At 45.7% G+C, this 22,464-nt stretch overlaps 1 protein-coding gene across 2 annotated transcripts in view; it reads right to left on the bottom strand.

The window, feature by feature from the left end:
* The window catches only part of RBM20 (RNA binding motif protein 20), a 109,570-nt gene that overhangs the window by 9,766 nt on the left and 77,340 nt on the right, over nucleotides 1-22,464 (bottom strand). Inside the window, exons 2-11 of one of the 2 annotated variants that reach the window (XM_075423723.1) lie at nucleotides 17,096-18,269; nucleotides 15,424-15,485; nucleotides 15,176-15,267; nucleotides 14,736-14,827; nucleotides 10,291-10,434; nucleotides 9,179-9,310; nucleotides 7,240-7,319; nucleotides 5,739-6,426; nucleotides 3,741-3,839; nucleotides 1,630-2,299 (exon numbers count right to left, since the gene is read on the bottom strand). In XM_075423723.1, coding sequence (XP_075279838.1) covers nucleotides 1,630-2,299; nucleotides 3,741-3,839; nucleotides 5,739-6,426; nucleotides 7,240-7,319; nucleotides 9,179-9,310; nucleotides 10,291-10,434; nucleotides 14,736-14,827; nucleotides 15,176-15,267; nucleotides 15,424-15,485; nucleotides 17,096-18,269 — 3,233 coding nt within the window. The remainder of the gene's footprint in view (nucleotides 1-1,629; nucleotides 2,300-3,740; nucleotides 3,840-5,738; nucleotides 6,427-7,239; nucleotides 7,320-9,178; nucleotides 9,311-10,290; nucleotides 10,435-14,735; nucleotides 14,828-15,175; nucleotides 15,268-15,423; nucleotides 15,486-17,095; nucleotides 18,270-22,464) is intronic. The other variant, XM_075423724.1, reaches the window with a different exon arrangement.

Below are 22,464 nucleotides of genomic sequence, written 5' to 3'. Positions count from 1 at the left end.
TCACATCAATGAACTAGTTCCCTTACCCTAACAAAATTTCTATTGCATTGCAAATTTCACCTAGATAAGGGATGTATTTTCTCATAAAACAAATACATTTTTGCCCAAATCAAACCCTTCCTGTCTTTCAAGTCTGTAGTTCAAAGATCTGCAATTTCTGGCCACGAGAATGATTTCTTCTCCAGTTTTAAATATGTCTATGACATGATTTAGAAGAAAATAATACAAAATCCTAACTGGTTGGCTTTCAAGTTAACTTTAACCCTATTCCAGGTTTCCAAATCTGCAGCAGAGATCCTGGAAAACTCTCCAGCTTCAGTTAGCTCTTCTTAAGACACCCGGGGCCTTTGTGACAACTTAAGTCCCACTTCAGTTGGTTTCTGGGCTTCTGAGCTGGCAGCCGCAGTTGCAGAGAGCCTAGAGCCTTGCCCTGCAGATCCCAGATGCCAAGTCCATGGCAGAAACCCGGGAAGCAGAAGCTCCCCTGGAGTTTCCAGGCTCCCTGCTGGCAAGTTGGAAGCCGAGATGCTGAAAACACTGAAGTAACTATACTCTCAGGACACCCAACTCTTTCATCAGCTGGCTGCCCGTGAAGTGGGCAGCCCGGGGGAGCCGGCCTTGCCATCCTCAGTCCCAGGGAGTTTGCGTGGCAGTGTTCTCTGCAAATATGCAAAGCCTGGCAAGGTGCCTTCAGGCCAAACAGGTTAGTATTGAAAACTGAGCGAGTTTCAAATCTGTCCTGGAGGAAGAAGTTAGTTCAAAATCTGACATTCACATTCAATGTTCCAGCATTTTCTGGTGGAAAATTGCACTCTCAAAAATCTTCCAGCCATTTCTGTTCACAAACTCTTCCCTATCACATGAGCTCAGGTAGCAACAAAAAAGAGCATTCCTGGCCAACATGCTCTATGTTGCTTTCCACTTTCCCTCATTATACACAACCCATTTGCTGAAGTTTCATTTGAAAGCATGATGAGGAACCGAACTCACTTTCAGACACTGAAGATCTTTTTCCTGACAGCTAAAATATTAATAGACAGCTAAGATTACATTTATTGGCATTACCTCACAGCATGTCCTATCAGTTATATTAAAGGCAGCATGCAGTAGATAACTGGAGATGATCAGGCATGTCCTGACAAAAGGCATGTATTTGCGTGAAGGGGGACTGCGAAGTAACAATCTGTGGATGATTTCCACGTTACTGATGCTTCAGTACAGTGTGTAAGAATACCCACCTAGTCCAGGAGCCAGCCAGACATTACAGATACTTTTCTGTTGACCTTCAAGAGACTGTCACTCATTTCATTGACAATTCAAAATAAATTTAGCAGGGCACTGAAAGAGTTCAGCTAAACTCATGTGAACCTTGACATGACAATTATAGCAGCTGACGCCTTTCAGAAAGCTTGCAAGCTGCTTATCATATTTCCTTTACACTATTCAGCTAAGAGGCTCTAATGGTTTAGCTTGGCGAAAGGCACTGGGGTTCTTTGACTGAGCCGCTCCAAGGACAAGTCTTGACACTATTAGCAACATTTATTCTTGTTAGCAATAAATTTCAGTCTACTGTCACAGAAAACATGCAAGGCTCTCTGTGGGCTGAAAAGAAAAAAAAACAGTAGTTACCCTTGGCCTCTGGACACTCTTGGCTTCCGTGTCTTGTTTCTTCACTAGCATTTTTAACAAGCATTTCCATAACTTCTCTGCTCTCAGCTCCTTGTGATCCCATCTGCTTATAATCATCTATAAATGTATCAGGGAGCTGGAGAGTCTCTTCTTTCAGATGAACAGAAGGTATATGGTGATCTTCGGGCTCTAAATGAGTGTCAGAGCTCTTATCAATTTTTCCTTCCTTCTGCTGGGGATCAGACTCCTTAGCAGATTGGTCTTCTTGCAATTCCTCAGGCTTCTGCTCAGGGTCCAGATTTAGGCTTGATGTTTCAGTTACAGCATCATCATTATCATCATCCTCCTCATCATCCTGACAGCCGCTAGAAGCCACACTGCCCTTTGCTGAACTGAAGTTTGTTTCTAAAGCTTTATGGGCAAACTTGTCGTCATTCCTGGTTAAGTGGCTGTGATCGTTTTTCAGTTCTAACACGGCTGACATACAGGGACATATTTCTGAAGCAGTTTTAGTTTTTTGATCAACTGGCACTATTTCTTCAAGCTCAGTTATATCAGGCTCCATAATTAAGTCATCTTCTCCCACTTCATCTACTGTCACTAGTTCCTCCATGTTAGCAGGATACCAGTTCTCACCTTCTATCTCACTTCCACTCTCCCAGTCTCGGTCCTGTCACAAAGATGTAAAACATATGAGAAATCAGTGATTATATTTTATCACTGTTAAAAAGCGGGCTTTCAACATCAGTAACTGGGAAGAACTTTGATCTGGCCACGCCTAACCCCTCTTGTATTTTAGTTTCAAAGAACAATATGCCTTGGTGTTGTGATTTTAAACCTTATGCAAAGGAATAGCAATCTCTTTTTAATTACCACATAAACTTCACTTTGTGGAGATCCTGTAACTGCCTTGGGGATTACAGTCTCTCCAGTTTCCTGCTTCTTACTTTTCTGCAAGCAGTAGAACAAGGCACAACCTATTCCACTTTATTACGCAACTGACTCCATGATGTGATCCCCAAGGAAATGAACCTCTCCCCTTCCTCCACCTTCATCCCAGGGTGGCCAGAAATAGGCAGCACAACGAGAACATACTGAACCCCAGTCTAGCCACTGTGGGTTTCACTTTGCTGGACCAGGTCCTTTAAATTCCTACAGTGACTGAGAAAACATGGCTACCTTCTGTACTCATATCCTACCACCAGCAAGACCATCTGCCAAGCACTGTGTTGGTCTAGATTGGCCTAGACCTTAATTAAAATCAGTTTTGCTCTTATAGTCCAAGGTACATAATCTGAAATACCCCATACGTGCAGTTATAGGACTCAGACACTAAAACTGGACTTCAAAATAATGCGTATGTCACTTTTAAGACACAATTGCAGCTTAGATTTCAACTCCCAGACTCATCGTGTACACATAATCTATTAATAATCTGTATTCTCCTCCTGTCTGGCCGTTCCCACACTTCCCCTCCTAGAATCCTAAAACAGCATGAAAACTCTGGGAGTTGACACTGCTCTTGCCAGGAGATCAGTTTTCTACAGCAACAGATATCAATAGCTTCCATATCTGACCATCAACCCATGACCCTACAGATATGAAGCTGGAGGAATTCCAAGGACATTGCTCTCCCTGACTGCGATGCTGCAGTGGGGGGTGCTGTAAAGACATTATTTAATCATAACCAGAAACAATCAGAAGAGGCTACTATCTACAGTCCATCTAAGGCCAATGTTCTGAAAAGTTTTCATCATTAGTCCCCTCCCTCTCCACTAACTGACCGCATCTCCTATTTTTGGGCACAGTTCACAAAGCTACACAGTGCACTTGGGCATACGTTACTTACAGTTGCCAGTGCCAAGGGCTGTGCATGTGAAGCAATGTACATGGGCAAAGAGCAACTAAAAAAAGAGTTCTGGAGACTTCAGGAAAAGCTATCCCTTAATGCAGAGGTCAAGAGAAGGCAAGTTAATTTAGACAACCCCTTTCGACAACCCCTTTACGTGCCTTTTCGTGGGGGTTTAATATTTCAGCTGGGAGAATGTGCTACCAAACCTGGGTTTTCACTCATTTTGTCGCGGAAGCTGCACCCACAACATGTCACCAACCTTCTCTTTTCTTGTGTTTTCCAAAATCTCTCCAGATTCTTTTCCTTGTTTATTAGCAGAAGGTGAGTTCTCCTCTGGAACTTGCTCCTCTTTTCCAAGCTAAAATAAATACAACATATACACGTATGGCAACACACAGCGGTGCTCTATTATGTTTCTATTCTGGGTATAGGGACGCAAAGTCACCACAAGGTTACATTCTTTATTTCTAAAGTTTATGCAAGTCAACTGGGCTGTGGGAAAAGACCCAAGAATTGGATTCCATTAGCAAAGCTGCACAAATAAGAATTACAAAAAAGAAATTGAAACAAAATTAGTGATGTAATTTACACCACAGAATTGGCTAGAAGACAGGTGGGGAAGAATGTGAATTTTCAGCCTCCACTCCTCTGGTATCTACCCACATCTGTTATGTTGGCTCAGACATGGTAAGGAGAGCAGCAGTGTTAAAACTCTGTAAAAGGCCTCAACTGTTTTGTTTATTGATGCAGGTTCAGTTGAGAATGCAACTGCTTTCACAGTTCATACTTTGGAAGAACAAAACCACAGAACCACCTTGGCACTGGGTTAAAGAGGGTTGAAGCAAAAGTGTGAGTTCAAGACACTCAAACCTATTTCTTCCTTTTAAAACAAATTACTAGCAGTAGTCCCTGGAGAGGTGTGCCTTTAACAAAACAACTTTAAAATAACTTGACAAAAACGCAGAGGAGTGTGCGACACTGGTGATTTAGGATGCTGCTTGACATTTCGCTCTCACATCTCCTCCCAAGGAACCATCCATCACAGTGAAATACCAGCCAAAGGAGAAAGATGACAAAAGGTGGTACAGACACACGTATCTATGGCATGGGGTAGTGCTGCTGCCTGTTACAGAGACTAGCTGAGTTACAAGACCTAGAGACTTCCACCAACCTTGCCCCCACATGAGAAGAATGAATGCAAGGTCAGTTAAAAACAACTGAAGATGACCCCGGCAGCACAAAGTCACGAGCTAGAGATGGACCCCTGGTCAACAAAACAGCTCTGCAGCCTCCTGCACCAGCCTCCCCAGGGGTGGATGGCACTAGAGTATCACCGGGGGAGGGGGGGCAACACAGGGGGAGGCAAGGTGGCCAGGGGCCAGTAACAAGATCCCCATAGGGTGGGGACATGAGCAAGGGCTGTACTGGGACAGAGCAAATGAGGCATCTTGATCTGTTCCCTCTTCACTTTTTCCCAGTGGAGAACCAATCCCACAAACGCTGCCACCTTACCAACTGGGAGTATTTCTCCAGAGATCCCATAATTTTACAGATGAGCTGATTCAGCGGTTCTGCCACGGGAAGAGATTCCTGCCAGTACATTGCAGGGACTGGTGTGAATTATCCCTGCCACAGCTGAGGGTAGGGACATGTGATTAACAGAAACCGACTGCTCTGCTGAGTTGACCAAAAAGAGAATGTTCCTCATTAAAAGTCCATTCCCCATTTTAGCACTATAACAACCAGTTCTCTGTGTTGTCCTACAAACATTGTGCATCCCTGTAAAATACCACTTAATGCCCAGGTAACTCAACTCACATCACAGGCAGTGGAAGGAGGTGATGGATGAAGAGAGAGCAGCTACGGGGTATTCTGCACAGACTTAGGAAAGAGAGCAGAAGCCCAGTTGCCCCTGCACGCACAACCTGCATGCAAACAGCAGATTGCCACTTGGTTTTGCTGTGAGCTGTCTGTCCCCTTCACCTCACCTCACCCAGAGGTTCTGTGCTCGACACAGAAAGACAATGTCCACGTACCCAGCACTGCAATGGTGTAAACAGATCTGCATGATCTGGGCAAAGACATAGACAGATGATCTCTCTGGATTTATTCTAGGACCATATTCCCTGATTTTATCGTGGCAAAACATTGCATGTCACCAGCACCACACCCACAACAGCCAATCTAAGATAGTTCAGAAAACAGATTACTTCAGCATTTACCTTCTTCTTACGTACAGTTTGAGATCCCTATTTACCTCATTCTCAGGAGATTTGGTTTCCTTCACATCACTGCCTTCAGCAGCAGCATCTTCCTCTTGGTCTTTTTCAGCTTTCTTCATCTTATTCCTATCACTTTGTTTTTGCCTGGAGCCTTCAGATGCTTTGCTATGCTTCTGTTCAGCCACGTCCTCCCTGGCAGCGTCCTCGCTGTAAGAATGCCTGCGTTCCCTTAACTTTGCCTCCTCCTTTCTCTTAGATCTCCCAGGTAAATCCTGCAGCTGCCTCTGAAACTTGTCAGATTTTGACTTAGAGGTTTTTCGGTAATAGTCATCTTCCCTGCTCTTGTAGCCAGATAAAGGGTGAAGGGAGCCAGGGGAACCACTCCTTAAGTATTTTTCTCTGTGTCCTCTGCCTCCTTCAATCCGTTCATCCAAATCAAACTTGTCCAGCTGTCGGGAATAATGTTTCCTCTCGTGCACCCACGTGTCAGTCCTGTCCCTCTTCTCATCCCCATTCTCTCGCCATTCTCTGCTGTCTCTTTCCTCTTCCCATCGAGAATACGGGGACTGATCCCACGACTCTCTCCCGTTTCCCCAGTCGGTCCTGCCGGTCCCCATTGGGCTGTGGGGTGAACTGCAGGAAGTGAAGCTGGGAGTGCGGGATCGGGGCGACAGGGAGCGGCTTATGGGGCTCCGAGAGCGGGGCCTCTCCGTGCTGTACCTGCTGCAGAGGGAAAAGGCAGCTGTAACTGTCTGACCTACCGTGGTCTACCAGCTTCTTGTACACTGGAAACACATGGGGACTGCCCTGTGCCTGCGAACCTGAGACCCAGGCCTTTCACAGACATGCACTGCACAGCTGCAAACACAGTGAACAGGAGAAAAGGCAATGTCATACCCACAGAGTTTAACTAAATCCCCCCAGATCTGTCAAGAATACATTCATTCATTCCTAAAAGCATCTCATGGGGGTTTAGCATTAAAAGCTTACAATATGTTAATACCTTCACAATGACCCTAATGTCCGTACCCTTAATACTCGTTCATCTATGGCATCTCTGAGGCAAAAGTGACAAAGGTCACCTGTTTAAGAGAGATGTTTTAGGACTATGATTCCTCTCCATTTTTGCTGGAAGGTCCAGAAGTCTGGTAGATCAGAAGTACACTCAAATACTTTTTAATTTGAACCGGCTCCTTCCTGCTAGGTCTTGCAGCACTCCCAGCCTCTGCACTTTTCACTCAAGGGGGAGGAGAGGGGAACGGCTTCAGTTGTGTGTTCTTCATGACAGGTGTATTTTCTGAGTCATCATCAGCAGCAGGAAAGAGTTCATTTATTTTCATTACATGCACAGTTTCAATCTGATCTCATTGTATAGGCCCTGTACCTACTATTGTACCCACTTGTATTTTTACAGTGATTCAAACCAAAATCCAAATTAAAAAAGCAAATGAGAGGGATGACACAGATAATGCTTTTTCTACCTGCAGGTTTACAGATTTATCCAGGTCCCAGTTGCAAACTATGGAGAAGCTTTACCTGTCCACTTCACGTAGTAGGTCCCTCTCCCTCTGCGAGTGGATGTCCTGGATGATAGCAGCCACATTCTTACCTGGTTTCTAAATAAGACAAAGACCCTGTTTAGCATGCTGCACTCCTCTCCAGGCTAACACAGGTGGTTTGTTTTTCAAGAAACAGCATCCGCGCATCATTCAAATATACTACGAGTGAGAAACATTTGGTTTCAGTGTTGTGGTTACAGTCTTTACTGCAGCTGGTATCTCAATAACAGGATCAAAGCAGTAAAATGACACAAATGGAAAATTTGCTCCATTACGTTGTAGCACTGTCTCCTCATGCTTGGCTGCTGTAACAGGCTTTGAAAACTAGCTTGTCCTTCCCTGTTAGACATACATTACAGAGTATCTTCTAGGAATTGGATGTCAGAGGAAACAAACCAGACATTTTTTCTAATATCTGAACTAAATATGTATAGCAGCCTCTCTCTCACCCTCCAGGAATGAACTGCCTTCTCTTCAGCTCACAGTTTAGCTCATTCTGGAGTATAGCTCTAAAAGACTACGCTGAGGCCCAAGAGCTTCAGAAAAGGTAAGTGCTCAAAGGAAGATGTGTACAGGAAGTGCTGATTGCTTGAGATGCGAGATCATGTACAAAAGATGCACTACTCCAGGCTGGAGTGCAAGCAATTCATCAAACACTTGGAGCATGCACAGCTGAGCAACATAATCACGCAGGAACTCAGAGCAGTTTGTAGTGGTAAATAGCTCATGCATATTCCCCCTTCCATGCTGCATTTTTGGTTGTTTGTTTTTAACAAAGAGAAAGGGCTTTTGCTCGTGCAGAGAAACATAATTCCATGATCTAAAAAACTGCCACTGGAAAAGCTGAAAATCTTCCTGAAATCTAGACAAATTCCAGCACTCTTCTGGGTAATTCCTGTTCTGCCTCTACATCAAGATGCACAGTGACTGCCACCTTACATACGAACACCTCACCGTACCACACTAAGAGAGACTGCCCCGGTTTATGGACTTTTGGCAACTCTTTTAAGTCTCCTTAAACTACTATATATGTACAGGAGAGAAAGAGACTTTCCCAAAGGTCATAACAAACCATCTGAGTTGTTTTTCCTCAAGGCTCATAAAAGGCCCCTTAACCTCTTAATGTGGAATACTACAGAGCTATTTTATAAAATAACTTTGCACTGTGTTAGATAATATAATATGAAGCTTTTCAGCTCTGCATTGACAGTTCCAGTCCAAGTCTCCATGAAAAAAAAAATACACTCTTAGCATGGCAGTACGTAAGTTTCCATAAATACGCTCACAAGAGCACTGATTTTTGGACATCATTCAGGTGTCCACATCAGAAGTGTCATGCACTCTACAGAAAGTCCAAAGACTATTGCTCTGTTCTGATCCTATGCAAAAACTAAAAAAACCTCTTGCTTTTTAAATTAGGTCGTTCACAAGAAAAAAAGAAATCAGTGTGGTATTTAGCCCTGCCTTCACTGCTTGGTATAGAGACTATATTATGGCTCAAGCACGCAAGCTTTGAAAAGCACTGCTTCAGGCTTAATGCCTGACCAAAAAGAGAAGACCATCTTATTTTTTCTGACACACTCTATCTTACACATGGCTGTGTTTTAACCCTTTGTTAGACCAAGCAATGTGGGGAGCCTGCTCAGAAGGAAGCTCAGAAGGGATTTTTGAAATAATGGTATGAGAGGACCAGAGAAAATGGGATCTCTCCCAAGAGTTAAGATTTAGAACAAGAGCAAGCAGCTAAGTATAAAAGACCATTAACATACATTCATTAATTTATCTTTCTTCTTTTATTTTTCCATAATATTAAAGCATTAATTAGAAATCAGTAATCAGCAAATATTTTTAGATGTATTCTCCAGGACGTGCCACGGAAACTCAGGAAATCTGATCAGGAATGATGACTATCTTACCTTCAGCTGCAATTCCTTGTATCTTTTAGACATCCTAATAAGTAACTTCTCATCATTTATCATAGCAGGTTTTTCTTTGTAGTACTGCACCATGGCTTGTGCTGCTTCACTGTAAGCCATTTCCAGAAAGGCCTAGCACAAATGGAGAGAGCTTTAAAATTTACTATATAATTAAAAATACAAAATGTAAGAGAGACAAGGCAGCAGAATAATTTTTGTTTGGATTCTTCTCATGCAAAGTGTCTTGACAGTACAGGACTGGGTAGCTTTCCAGCCCTGGAGTTGAAATAGTAACACTCAGCCTCCTTTTAACTGCAAATAACGGTGTCAACCCAGCTATTAAAGTTGGCATGCAACTTTTGAAGCCAGTTTAGTTAAAAACTAAATGACTGGAATCTAATCTTTCTCGACATATGAAAACATCACCTTTCCCTGGCTTCCTCACTGGTGCTCCTACACCACGGTCAGCTGCTGACGGGATGCAGAACTGCGGTGCTGCAGCACGTGCTGCTCCTGAGATTGTCAGCTGTGTCTTGCAGAATTGCAAGAATTGATGCTCTCATCAGAGCATGAGCAGGCAGAACAAAGACAAAAAAGAGTCTAAAAAACCTGAACAATGTTAACTAGCACTTTTATTTACAGGAAAATTGCATTTGATGTGACTGCAGTTTAACTGGTCAAGGAATATACTCACAGCAGCGTAACGACTGCATTGTGAAACATGACAGTCTCTAACACTGGCCACTGGCGTGGATTCTACATCCAGCTGTCCTGTCGGCTGCGGGTGTGGGAGAGATCATCTTCTAGTCTCCCCAGCCTACAACCACTGGTAGACTTAAGCTACTTAAAGTAGACTTAAACTGCCTTTTTTTTTTTACAACACTTCTTCATTAATATTTCTGTTCTTTTTTATCAAGGACTATGAGGCAGTGGTCATGTTTATGCCATCGTTTCATTCTGCGAACACTAATTTTTTTTTACTTTAAGAGCAGGCTTCATATATTTAAGTTTCTATTATATAGAAAAAGAGATTTTCCCCAAAGACACTGTCTTTACGTCAATATGCTTTTTGTCAACAGATGTCAATACCAGTGACCCCAAACGCACAGTACCTGGTTAGTGGATTTCATGAGGATGTAGTTGGTGACCTTCCCAAATGGAAGGCCCAGGTTAATGACATCATTCTCTGTACAGCTTCCCTCAGGGAGGTTGCAGATGTGAACAACTCGACCCAGTGTAGATTTCCTCTGGGGAAACTGGGGAAAAAAACAACTCAGAATTATGGTTTTATCTTAGACATTCCAGCCACTAGATAAGACCTTATATTTCTGCAAAAAATGAAATGTTCTGTTCTGCATACCTGTCATTAAAGACAACTATCCTTCTTTAAAGCCTTGTATTTTAGCATCCTGGTTTAGAATACAAATGAGAAGGGAAATGTTTAACCGCAGCACAGCTTGCAATGCAGTCTCCATCCCTGGACATCTCAAAGTCCAGAGGGGATTTCTAGCAGAGATGCTTTCCTTCAAACAGGTTTAACAATATTGCTGCAAAAGCTAACTTGCCACCTTAAACTTCATGGACTCCAGGGCCTCATGTCCCTGGCATGTCACAGCAGCAGGCTGGGCTGCCACAGGCTCAGGCCACCAGCTTGTACCCAGCACCAGCGAGAGTTTGGAGGCCGCTCAGTCTGGGGACAGAGGGTGCCTCTGCCATGGCGAGGTCTCAGCCCCTCCTGAGGAGCTCCTGGTAGGGCCGGCACCCATCTGGTAGGGCAGCATGACCCCTCCACCAAGTCCCCAGCCTGTCTGCATCTGTCTGTCCCACTGGGGACTCTGTGCCTTCCCTGCACACAAAGGCACCATGCGCTGTTGCTGAGTACAAAGCAATTAGCAGAAAATTTGCAAGCAATGAACAAAAAAATGAGTGTTTTCAAGTATTCCATAAACGCCCATTTATGTGGTGCTGGTGGTGCCTGGAAATTGAAACAGGTGCTCGCTGCAGTCCCTGCTGAATTTATGGATATTAGAAATCAGTTTAGGTGACTACAGAGGTGTTCAGGATAGCAGGAGCTGAATTTAAACCCTCCTTTTGCCCTGGTGGAACAGACTGGGCCAGGAGTAAAAGTGACCCCATTTAACTTGTGAGAGGACACACAGCTGTACCTCAGGTTGGAACATCTACTACTACGCTCCCTCCTCATTGCAACAACACACAGTAGGCGGGACTTTTCCTCTGGGGACACAGTGACCACTGGACACGCAGAGAGGCTAAGGTTCCAAACTAGGCTGGCACAGGCTCATGGCCGCCGGTGTGGTAATCGCTTCCCAAGAGTGGAATTCTATTTTGGAGTGCTGGGGCAGTTCCCACAGAGCTGCCCGTCTCCCTCATGTGGAAAGCAGGGTCTACACTCCTTGTGCAAAGAGGCAGCAGGCTATACTCAGAGAAGAATATAATTTACCCCCACTAATGACATGCAAAACTTTGCTCACACAGGATTAAGTCTTCCCAGACTACTTTCCTGTTTACGACCCCTGCTGTTAAGATTTTACTGAAGAAGTAACTCTACCTTCAGCTAAAATTGTGCCGTTCAAGGGAAGATGCAAATCATGCAATCTTATGGGATCAAGTTCACCAGAGCCATCACAAATGTTTGGCTTGTCAGCAAGTTCACAAGTTACAGAGCTAATGTTATCTTATTTACACCTTCATCCCATTCCCTTCCCTCCAGGCTTCACCACTTAACCATTTGTGTACTTTTGCTGCAGCAAGACCCTGTATTATACAGTGGTCTGCTATTTAGATTGCATCTTACAGAGCCTGCCTAGGTGCATAAGGTAAGTCAAAGAAGTGACAAAATCCAGAATTAAGATATTTTCTTTAGTAGAAAACTAACAAAGACCTGATCCTGAAGAAGATGAAGCAACTCAACTCCACTTGAATAGAAAAGGAAGTGATGTCTGTATGCATCTGGCAAGGCAGCACTTCACGCACAACAGAAGAATACAGCTACAGCTAGCAGAGGAGAAGGAAACTTTCCTGACAGCAAATGCAGTCCCAGTGTAGGACCACCCCAGGTCACCTGGCACCTTCTGTTTGTTTTGTCAGGTCTGTTAAGAGTTGGTATGTTAAGAGTCTGTGGGACTAGAAGGACTTCGCTGATCCCTATGTAGGCTCCAGAGCCCGTGTTCAGACACGCGCTCAGCAATACATTAAATCAAATGACTGTAAGATGTTACCACCTCCCCATGATTGGCAATGGCTTGAATTAAAATGCTACGCCATAAATCTGCTGTAATTCGTGATTAAGAAGTGGTCACTTACTCATACCAGAAGTGGATGGGCTGTACCAAGCAATAATCTTGTCAGCTGATTGAAGTTAAATTGGATCCATTCGTTAAACAGAGCCATAAATCACAGCCAGACAAGGAATATACACCTTCCATATCCACAGTCAGGAAGTTGGAGGAGCTGTTGTGTGAATGTAGTTTCCACTAAGACGCTAAGTTAACTTTCTTTGCAACTGATGTCCACAGCAGCTTACCAACGCAGTTGCACAACTGCTACAAAAATAATTTAATGCACAGCAGTGAAATGCACCTCATATGGTGTGCCATATTATTTCACCTATGCAATTTGGTTATTTTTTATTACAGCTTTTTAAAATTTTTTTTTGCTTTTTGCTTTTCAAATTCTTTATCCCTTTCTTGAGGTTTGCATGAACTTTTTCTAGAGATAATAAGAAGCTGACAGTCCCATCCCTCCAGCGCTAATGGCTCTCCATGCCCAAGTGAAGAATTGTAGCACTGTGTTTCCCTTTTGAAGAGGGACAGAGTTATTTGCAGATGGACAGCACAGAGCAAGCTCTTCCAGAAATCTGAACACTTTGTTTATGATTACATGCAGGGTCAAGTATAATCTCCCACTGCTCAGTTAAATGGCAGCAGCTTAGCTGAAAGTGAATACTACCGCGCAAAGGTGTAATAAATTATAAGCCACCTGGGTTGCGGGGTGAATGACAGCTGGCAAACTCAATCTTAACACCTCTAATATAGCTCCCTGTCTGCCCGATGAGCTTCTGAAGAAAAAGAGGATTTACAGCGTCCAGGAAAATCGAAGTTATTGTTTCTTTTATAGTACCGCAGGTCATTGAGAAGGAGGACTTCTGCAGGCAGCTTAAATGATAAATAGCGACAGATTCTAAGGAGAAACGATACTGGTATTAGCAGTAATTTCATTTGTTGCGAAGTTGACAGACATGATGAAAAGGAACATTCCTCCGCACCCGCTGCTACTCCACCTCTGACCTTGGAGGCAGCCGTCATGAGCAGCTCTGCTCTTTGCTCCCCTGCACACACAGTATCTTTGACAGGCAGAAGCCAAAACCCTTTCAAATACCCTCTTGCACAGCAAAACTACTCAGCAGAACATTGCTTGGATGAAAAAAAATCTGGGTGATGTTTCTTTAAGCAAAGCCTGATGCGAGCTGGGGTGGCACAGGGACATGATTCAGCCTGGCTTTCCACAGCGTCTGAGACCACATCAGGCTATATACACAAAAGCTAACAAGGTGCAAACTTGAACCCCTGGATTTCTGCTGCTATTCCATGAACGCCCAGACATGAGTCCTTGACGTCTCCAGCTTTAATCATAGCTTTCCGATATACACTGAGCTTCATTATAACCCTAACAACTTTGTATTTCCATTATGTCTATGATTTGCTTTTATGTGCCTTTTTTTTTTTCCTTGTTTTTTTTCCCTTTTAAAATCTTTCTGCTTTGTCAGTGCAAGAACCACTTTTTAATGTTATCCTTTTTTTTCTGGCATTTTTTGATTATTGGGCTAGGAAATAAAGTGCACATTACAGCAATATAACTGGGGGCCTGTGCTTAATGCAGGGGGGGGCTAATAAAGCTAAACCATGGAAGGCTGTACACCAAAGCAAACTTGCTGAAAGGTTACCAGTGGCAGTAGATGATAAAAATAGTACACTAAAATAAACTAAGAATAAGCTAGTCCAGTATAATGAATTGATCTGGGCCCCCCAGATGAGTAACGGGTAGCGAGGCTGCAGCCGCTGTCTTTGCCACCATTGGTATGTCGGAGAAGGACTCCAGCATGGGAGAGGCAGAGAGCGATTGCTACAAATAAATAACTGGAAAGATGGCAGGCTGCTTGCTGGGATCGATACTCTGAGTAAGTAAACGCTAATCCAAATCTTCATTCCAAGCTGAAGCTGACCTCCTTGGGTCAAAAAGACTCAGGAAACGGGGGGAGAAGTCACTGGGATACACACAAAACTGTTTACCCCCCCCAAAATCCCTCTAACAAGCGAACAACTTTTAGCACTGAAAAAAAAAAAAACCCCAAACAAACTACAATCAAGTTCTCATTTGGCCAAAATCAAAAGCATAAAAGAGCTGCAGGGAAGTTGAAATAACAGACTGAATGTTCAGATTACTGTCGAAAAGGAAGCCTTCACTGTTTTAATTCCAGTAAGCAGAAGTAGCTTCTACAAGAATCTCAACACCAAGATCAACTTGCTTAGGTACTCACCCCTGATGAAGGAGAAGAAAACGTAGGACCTGGCTGGCCAAAGGATCTTGCTGATGTAGTGATAAAAGATGAGCCGGCATTTGGTGGATAATCTAAATAACGGATTACACACATTTCATGAAAATCTTGATTGATATTAATTGCATTATTGTGCACAGTAAGAAATGCCCTATTTACATAATAATGAATTTCATAGTCTCTACATGAAATTATGCACTGTTTCATTGTCCTGTGAAAACAAGTAATTGTCTGAAAGAAAAATAAATTAATACGTTGAAGGACACAGTATTGCCTTTTGGCTTTCTGTGCACAACCTCTAAAAAGTTTTACTTGGAAACCTGTACCACATTTCATTTAAAACATCCACTTTTCCCCACAGACTGACTTCCCTTTCAACTAAAAAAAAAGGGTTTTTAACTATTGCACATACAACCAGTCACCTTCGATACTAGATGGATTGAAAACTGCTGCATTATTTGGTGATAAATGCAATGTTCCATCTGCTGAGCTTAACATACACCGGATACCAGTGCTGGAAAAGAAAGAAAAGAACTTTAGGAGCATGCATAATGTGCCATAAATATTAAAGCATAGTTATTATACAGTATATTCCCGGTCCAAAGCCACTGAAGTAAGAGATGCTTTGTTAGAAATTCATTTGGAAGAGTGTCTCTAAAATAATACTTACTTATCTGAAAAAGCCATACATTTTTGGATGTGAAGACTTCCCTTAATGTGCTGATCCCAGTCCTACGTTGAAACAAAGAGATGATGAGCATAGGAAAAATCCTGAGACAAATTTACAAGAGATTGCTTCTCCATTCAGTTTTCCTTATTCTGAAAACAATGCTGAGATGCTGAAGATCAAACTGTGCGATGCTGGAGCCAAGCACACCGTCATCCAATGCATTTACTGATTTGTTATTTGTAGGTTAAATTCTCAGTAACTTTACAAAAGGAGAGCTTCTTTGTATTAGTTTTTAAATCCAGTGTATTTCTATTAATTCAGTTACTTTAGCTGAAGAGCTCATCCTGCAAGGCACTGAGCACCCTCCGCTCCTGCAATGTCCATAAAGAAGGAGCTCAGCACACAGGGCTGCCAGGACTATGCTTACTCATTTTCACAGATCTGCAAAATTTGTCAAAATACGTTTAGTTACTTACACTTCTATGATCCAAACAAGGCAGTGTATTAAATGCCAACAAACAGATCAACCAAAACTCACCAAAATGACATTTCCCCCACCCTTTTAAAATGCTTAACGGAAAAAAGAAATGCCCAGCATGCTCTAGGTGGGGGCTGCTTCAGACCAGCCCTGTAGCTGCAGTGACCACAGCAAACCCTTTTGCAAGCACCTGCTCAAAGAGCAAAAGGGAAACATGGAAGGGCAAATATACTCGAATATCCCAAAGCCCCGGGGTGTGTAAGTGTCAGGCACTATTTAATTTGTTGGTCATCTTCCTTACTATATAAACGCTGTTGTAACATTTTTGTCAGGCCACCATCAGCGTGAAAATACATGCCTTTGTGGTTAGGTGCCAGTCCTGCGATGCGATGGAAAAGGCCGTGAGGACTTGTTGAGTGGAGCTCACCAGAACGCCACAACCACCCCAGCCAGAGCCCATGAATGGCTGTGGGGCTCAGAGGGCCATGTAAGTGGCCTTCCCCAGACCTGACCTATATAACGTGACCTAGCAGAGGCTCTCTGGGCAACTGGGAAGCTGCTTCTCCAGGGTGAGGTTGAATTTGGAGCTCCCTTGGCAATATGAACAGAGAAGCAGGAGCATGGTCTGCACCACACGTGCTAAGCAGCTTCTTGCTTCCAGGCCAAAGTTGCAGGGGACCCCGAGTCCTAAATTTTCCTTAGAGGTACTAGAAGGAGGAAGAGATCCCATCAGAGGAATTATTAAAATAATTTTATCAAAAATAAGCTGTTTTGTTTAAGCAAGCTGCTTCTGCAAGGCTGTCAGGGGAAAAAGAGAAGGCAGATGAAACCGCAGAGGCGTGGTTACAGCACTGGCTTGAGAAGCGGGGCATCGGCCTCGCGCTCCTCCTCCCCTCGCCTTGGGCCCACCAGAGGAGCCAGCAACCCCGGCCCGGACCTCGTGTTTCTCACGTCCCTGCCGTAACCTCGCCGCCTTTCACAGCGAGACGCGGAACAAAACCGCATCTTGAAACCCCAGCGATCGCCGCGGAACAGATGTACGACACCCGCAGCCAGACTCCGGCCCTTTGTTTCCCCTTCTCTGGGGGCACCTCGGCGGGCGCTGGTGGCAAGGGGTGGCAAGGGAGCTGGCTGCCGGCTCGACCAGCAGGCAACCCGTTCGAGGGCCCGAGCCGTCGCCTTGAAGCCACTCACCTTCAGATCGAAGACCTTCTTGTCGCACAGGGCGCAGACGTGGGGGAAGTGGAGGGGGGCCGCGGCGCGGAGGTCGCCCGGCTGGAGGGGCGGCAGGGAGCGGGCGGGCAGGTCGGGCGCGCCGCCGCCCCGCTCCTCCTTCTGCCTCATGCGAGGGCTGCCGAAGCTCTGCTGGCTGTGGTTGAGGCGGCCGAAGGCGGGGGGGGCGGCCGCGCCGAACTTTGTGTCAGGTGTCGGCTCTTCGGGGTTGTAGAGCTCGTTTCTGATTTCATACTGCTGCTGGCTCGCTGGCGGCCACAGGCTGTCGCCGGGCACGAGGTCAGGCTTGTGTTGGCCGGGGAAATTAGGGATATTTTCCCACTGGTTGCTTGTACCGCTGCCATGCAGGACAGGACCGGGATCTCCTTTCGGATGGGAGCCGGCGTGCGGGTCGCTGGGGAAGGGCCCCCGCGCCGCCCCGTACCCCTCCTTGGGGAAGGCGGCTGCCGCCTCGTGCTGCAGCTGGCCGGGAGCGCCGAAGGGGCCCTCGTAGCGCGGCCCCGCCACCGAGGAGGACGCGGCATGGGCCCCGCCGGCGAGGAAGCTGTGCTGGCTGGGCTGCTCCCCCTCCGAGGCGTAGCCCTGAGGGGCGGCGGCAGCGTTCTGCTTGCTGTACTCGTAAAAGCCCCCTACGGTGGCGGCGGCAGCAGAGGTGGAGGCACCCGCCTTGTTGAGACCGACCACCACGGGTTGCTGGCCAGAGGCAGGAGCCATGACGCCTCCAAAGGGGCTCATGACGATGGCATTGGGGGTCTGGGCCTGGACGGGCCCCAGGCCGGCCCCCGGCGCGGCTAAGGCCGGGCTCTGGGCGGGAAAGGCGATGCCGCCGGAGGGGAACCTGGCGCCGGCGATGCCGGGCCCTTGCGGCGGCCCCGCGGCGTGGCCCTGCGGGGCGTTGATGACGGTGGGGTGCCTCAGCTGGTTGAAGAGCGGCTGGGACATGGCCACTTTGGAGAGCACCTGGTTGAGGACGGTGGCGGCGGCCGGGTTGTTGGTGACGGCGGTCTGAGCCAACTTCAGCCTGTGGAGCGTGAGCTGCGCCTGGAGCTGCGCCAGCTGCAGGCTGGCCGGCGAGGGGAGCAGGGGGCTCGGGGTGCCGACCGAGAATGGATTCTTCTCCAGGAGCTTGGCAGCACTGCAAAGGATCGGGATCTGGGTTAGCCACCGAACTGCCCCCGCGACGTCCACCTGCGCTTGCCTCCCGCTAAAGCCTGGCGTGGGATACGTGGCTGCTGCGGGAGATTTAGCTTATCAAAACACAGGGAAAGCAAGGTGGCGATTGACCATGTAGCCATCACCTGTCGTCTTCCCTTCACCATCCGCTGCCGCATCCCTTTCAATCAATAAGGTACTAGGGAGACAATTAGGCCAAAGATGTCTCTCCCAACTCCCCACTGCATCCCTCTGGATCAGGCCTTCAGTTCAGTTTAAGAATGCCTAGGACTCACACCTCTACCGCAGACCAGGAACAGCGGCAACACACGCTCCAAATCTACGTTTTCTCTGCATTTTATGCAGCCTCCTGCCTCCCTGCTGAGACGTTGCTGCTCCCAACTGATTTTGTGACGCTACCATTACTGCCTTCTCCCACCAAGCAGGGGGATATGAAGAAAAGGACATCAAATAGGACTGTAAAGCCAGCCCTGCAGGTACTTCACACCTAGCACATCTGGCTGCATAAAGCAAGATGAAATCCACCATATGTATTCAATTGTTTACAGTTCTCATTTAATTAAGCTGCATGGCAGCCTGTTCTGTAACAAAGTGTACAGTTTCCTTGTTGCACAGATGCAAATATAGAGGAGGAAAAAAACAAGCAATTTGCCATAAGCTGGAGCAACTACGAACAAACCATCCTCAAGAGTTTTCCTAGTTCAGCTGGAATGTAAGGCAAAATTTCTGTAGTGCCAGCTGGTAAAAATCAAGGTCTTTATACTTTCTAGAAATCAGAGGTGTATTGAGTGTTCTCCTTCAAGTCTCATACATGGGATGAACAAATGATGCCTAAATTTCCTACTCGATTTCCAGAGCTGGGAAAATAGATTATATTTTCAGGCACATGGTGGTTCCTGGCTTCGGAAAGCACCTTTGGGACATCTCACCAGCTCACAGCACCACCACCAACCTTTCCTCCCTCCACTCCACCAAACCCTGCAAACGTAAACTAGGAAAAAATAAATCAGAATGGGTAAAGTCTAGCAAAGTTACAAGCAAGAGAAATGTTACAATGGAAGGTATTCGGCAGCACCAGCTTCCAGGCAGCTGCACCCACCCTGCTTTCACTGCCAACGCTGCATCATCTGTGGCAGAGCCAGCCTGGTCCACATGTACATACATCGGCCCGTGACCATGCTCCCTCCGCACATCATGCTGCCTGCCCTCAGATGCCATCAGCCACTTTCATGCCCCTACCAGAAAAATGTTAACCATCACTTTTACCACCACCAGCAGCCTCTGCTCACGGACGGCACAGCTACTCAGCACATTACAAATGGCTGTTCGTTCTGAAAATGAGAACAGAGCGCACTGGAATAACAGGGATGTAGTCCAAAGCTCAATTAATTTCTATTGTAAAAATGTACTGAGTTTCAACTTAGGCCTTTCAAAGCAGCAGGAGCTTTGCATCAACTGCCACGCAACCCTCACTGTTAATAATTGGCCAATTTGCTAAACTGCATGGATGAAGTTGTAGTTAATGACAAATGTCTTGTCAGCATGCTACATCTGAAAACCACAAATCAGGAAAACATCTGCTTAAATCCAAAGTATGACTAAGAGAAAATGAATGGGTTTCATATTTAGCGTTTAACTTCCACTAGCAACTGCAAGGCACATCTGTCTCCCAAAATACAAAACGCTGTTTGGGTAAGTGCATCACTATGTAATGACGAGTCTCCCTGCCAGCACAAGCTGACACCAGCACGCCGCAGAGCTGAGGTGCCCTTTGTTTTCCCATGGGGTTTCCATCGCTGACTCTCTGTCTTGCATTTACAGCACAGATCACTATAAATTTGATTATGGATGAGAGTCAGGGCGCAAGGACAGTCAAAACAACAGGGAGGCTCTCAGAAAACCCAGCCGCTGACATCCTGAGGACCAGTAAAAGCTGCCAAGGAGCCCCGAGGGGCACGAGGGGCTCAGCGAGCAGAGCATCCCACGCTGCTGCACTCACTGTCATCATTGTGGGGGGACATGGCACAACCCTGTCCTCGGGATGTATTGTGCCACCAGCATCTGGAGTGTCCTGGCTGACGATGTGCTGTGTGGGACATGCTGCAGTCCTGACAGTTGGTTCATTTTATAGCTGGTTATACCTTTTCTATGCTAAATAAGCTGTAAAACTCTTTTTAAAAGTTTTATAGAGCACACAAAGAACAACTGCCTGGTGGTCTTAAAATCAAAAGAAAAGCCAGCAGCCAGCATACGATGTTTTCAGGCTCAGAAGCCACAGATGATTCCTGTTCCCAGCAATCTAATTCCACCGTTCTGCAAGCCTACGCAGCAGCGTGCACATCCCGACAGCTGCAGCCGCTTCCCAGCTCTGGCGGCTACCTGCTGGACACGGGCACGGGCCCCATCTCTCCAGTGAAACCATCCTGCTTGGCGCTGCCGCAAGCCCTGCAGCTCCCTCAGCCTCCTCATGTTTTGACCAGCTTTGGAGCACTGTCTCTAAGCAGTGGGGAAAACTGGGGAGCTGCAGGGAGCTGCCTTACCTGCAGAAAAGTGAATGTCGTAAGGAGAAGCCGCAGCCTCCAAGCCACTCACGGAGGGACAGAATTAGTGAGAAGGGTCGCTCCCATGCACTGACAGGTTTGGGAATGGCCACAGCTTCAAAATCCAGCTGTCTGTTATGAATTTCCAGATTTCAGGGTGTTTCAGGTTGCACGCTTTATCCTCCCACAGCAGAAACAGAATATTTTACCATCTAATCAAGGCAAAGAAAGAAGGGCATGTTCATGGGTCAGTGGGAAATGCAGATACGCAGATGGGAGGCTGGGAGAAGAGCTGTGTATAAAGCATCTTTTAGATCGACACCCACATTTGAGGATTTCTGTTCTGTTATGAAATACAGCATGTAAGAGGCACATGGGACTGGTGTGCACGGCTTTGAAAATTACTTTCCCTCTTTCTGTTCTACAATCATAATATTTATGTACTTGATAACATAATTTTGCAAATAAGCCCGCTACAGATTTACTAAACTACTGGAAACTGCAAACACGAAGCGAAGATGGCACTCGGCGAAGGCATTTTGTGGGGGCCGTTCGCCACTCGCACACACACACCTCCCACCCCAGCTCATCCTCAGGTTACAGAACGCAGCCCCCGCCTGCTCGTGGGGGGTCTCGGCCGCAACATGATTCAAAGCAGCTGAAGGAAGCTCTCATTCCCCACCGAGCGCCCAGGGAATTAGCCCGCGTCAGCCAAAGGGAGCTCTATCCCGTGCAAAACATTCCCGATTATAAGGTCAGTGATGTAAAATGTAAACAGTAGTTGTCCTCTTCGTTAATTCATTTAACATTAATTGTACAGATGGGCTACACCAGCAGTCTCTCTGCACAACTAGGAAAGCCAGAAACGGTCTTTCTTTACCAAAACGAGGACAGGCAGGAGCGCTGCCGTACAGTTTACATGAAGAAAGCCATAAACCTGGCACATTTTTGCACAGCTCTGTAAGACAGGAGTTGAAGATACGCATCAACTACTGCAATACTCACAGTGAGACGGCAAACACTGGCAAGGCTATATTGCTATAAATCAGTTCAGCCCATCTGCTGCCCCTGTAATCCTTATTATGCTTTTAGCGTCCAAGAACAGCGAGCAACACACAGTGTCGGAGGTAAAGTATCTAGGTGGCTGGATTATTTGAGTGAGCCTGCTTACAAGAGTGATGAAAAGGCTGAACACAAAACATGTCTATTAGAACAGACCAATGACCTAGAGCTCAATTTTCGCATGACCAAATAAAGGATTTTAAAGTGCTGCCCAGCACCTTTCAAAGTAAGAAATAAATCAAAAAATCTGAACTGATAAAGTTATCATCTTAGCTGCATCTATTTATTTAGGAAGTATTTACACTCACAAATATTTGCAATGCTGAAAAACTAAAAAAAAGACTAATTCACAGCAATGCACAATTTGCTTTCTTGCATTTTCTATAAATCTTGCATGTCTTCTAAGATATTTGCATTCCCTCCCCTATGACACATTTGCCTTTACATGTAATTACATCTACCTGTTAAAGTCTTTGAAAGATAAATTTTTAGTATTTTTTTGTTCCAAAATGTGCCGGTTTTCTTCCAAGCTGTCTCCATTACTGTGTTGAATTC

This window comes from Opisthocomus hoazin, chromosome 6, assembly GCF_030867145.1.
Source record: "Opisthocomus hoazin isolate bOpiHoa1 chromosome 6, bOpiHoa1.hap1, whole genome shotgun sequence".
NCBI lineage: Eukaryota > Metazoa > Chordata > Aves > Opisthocomiformes > Opisthocomidae > Opisthocomus > Opisthocomus hoazin.
This window is presented reverse-complemented; position numbering and strand designations above follow the sequence as displayed.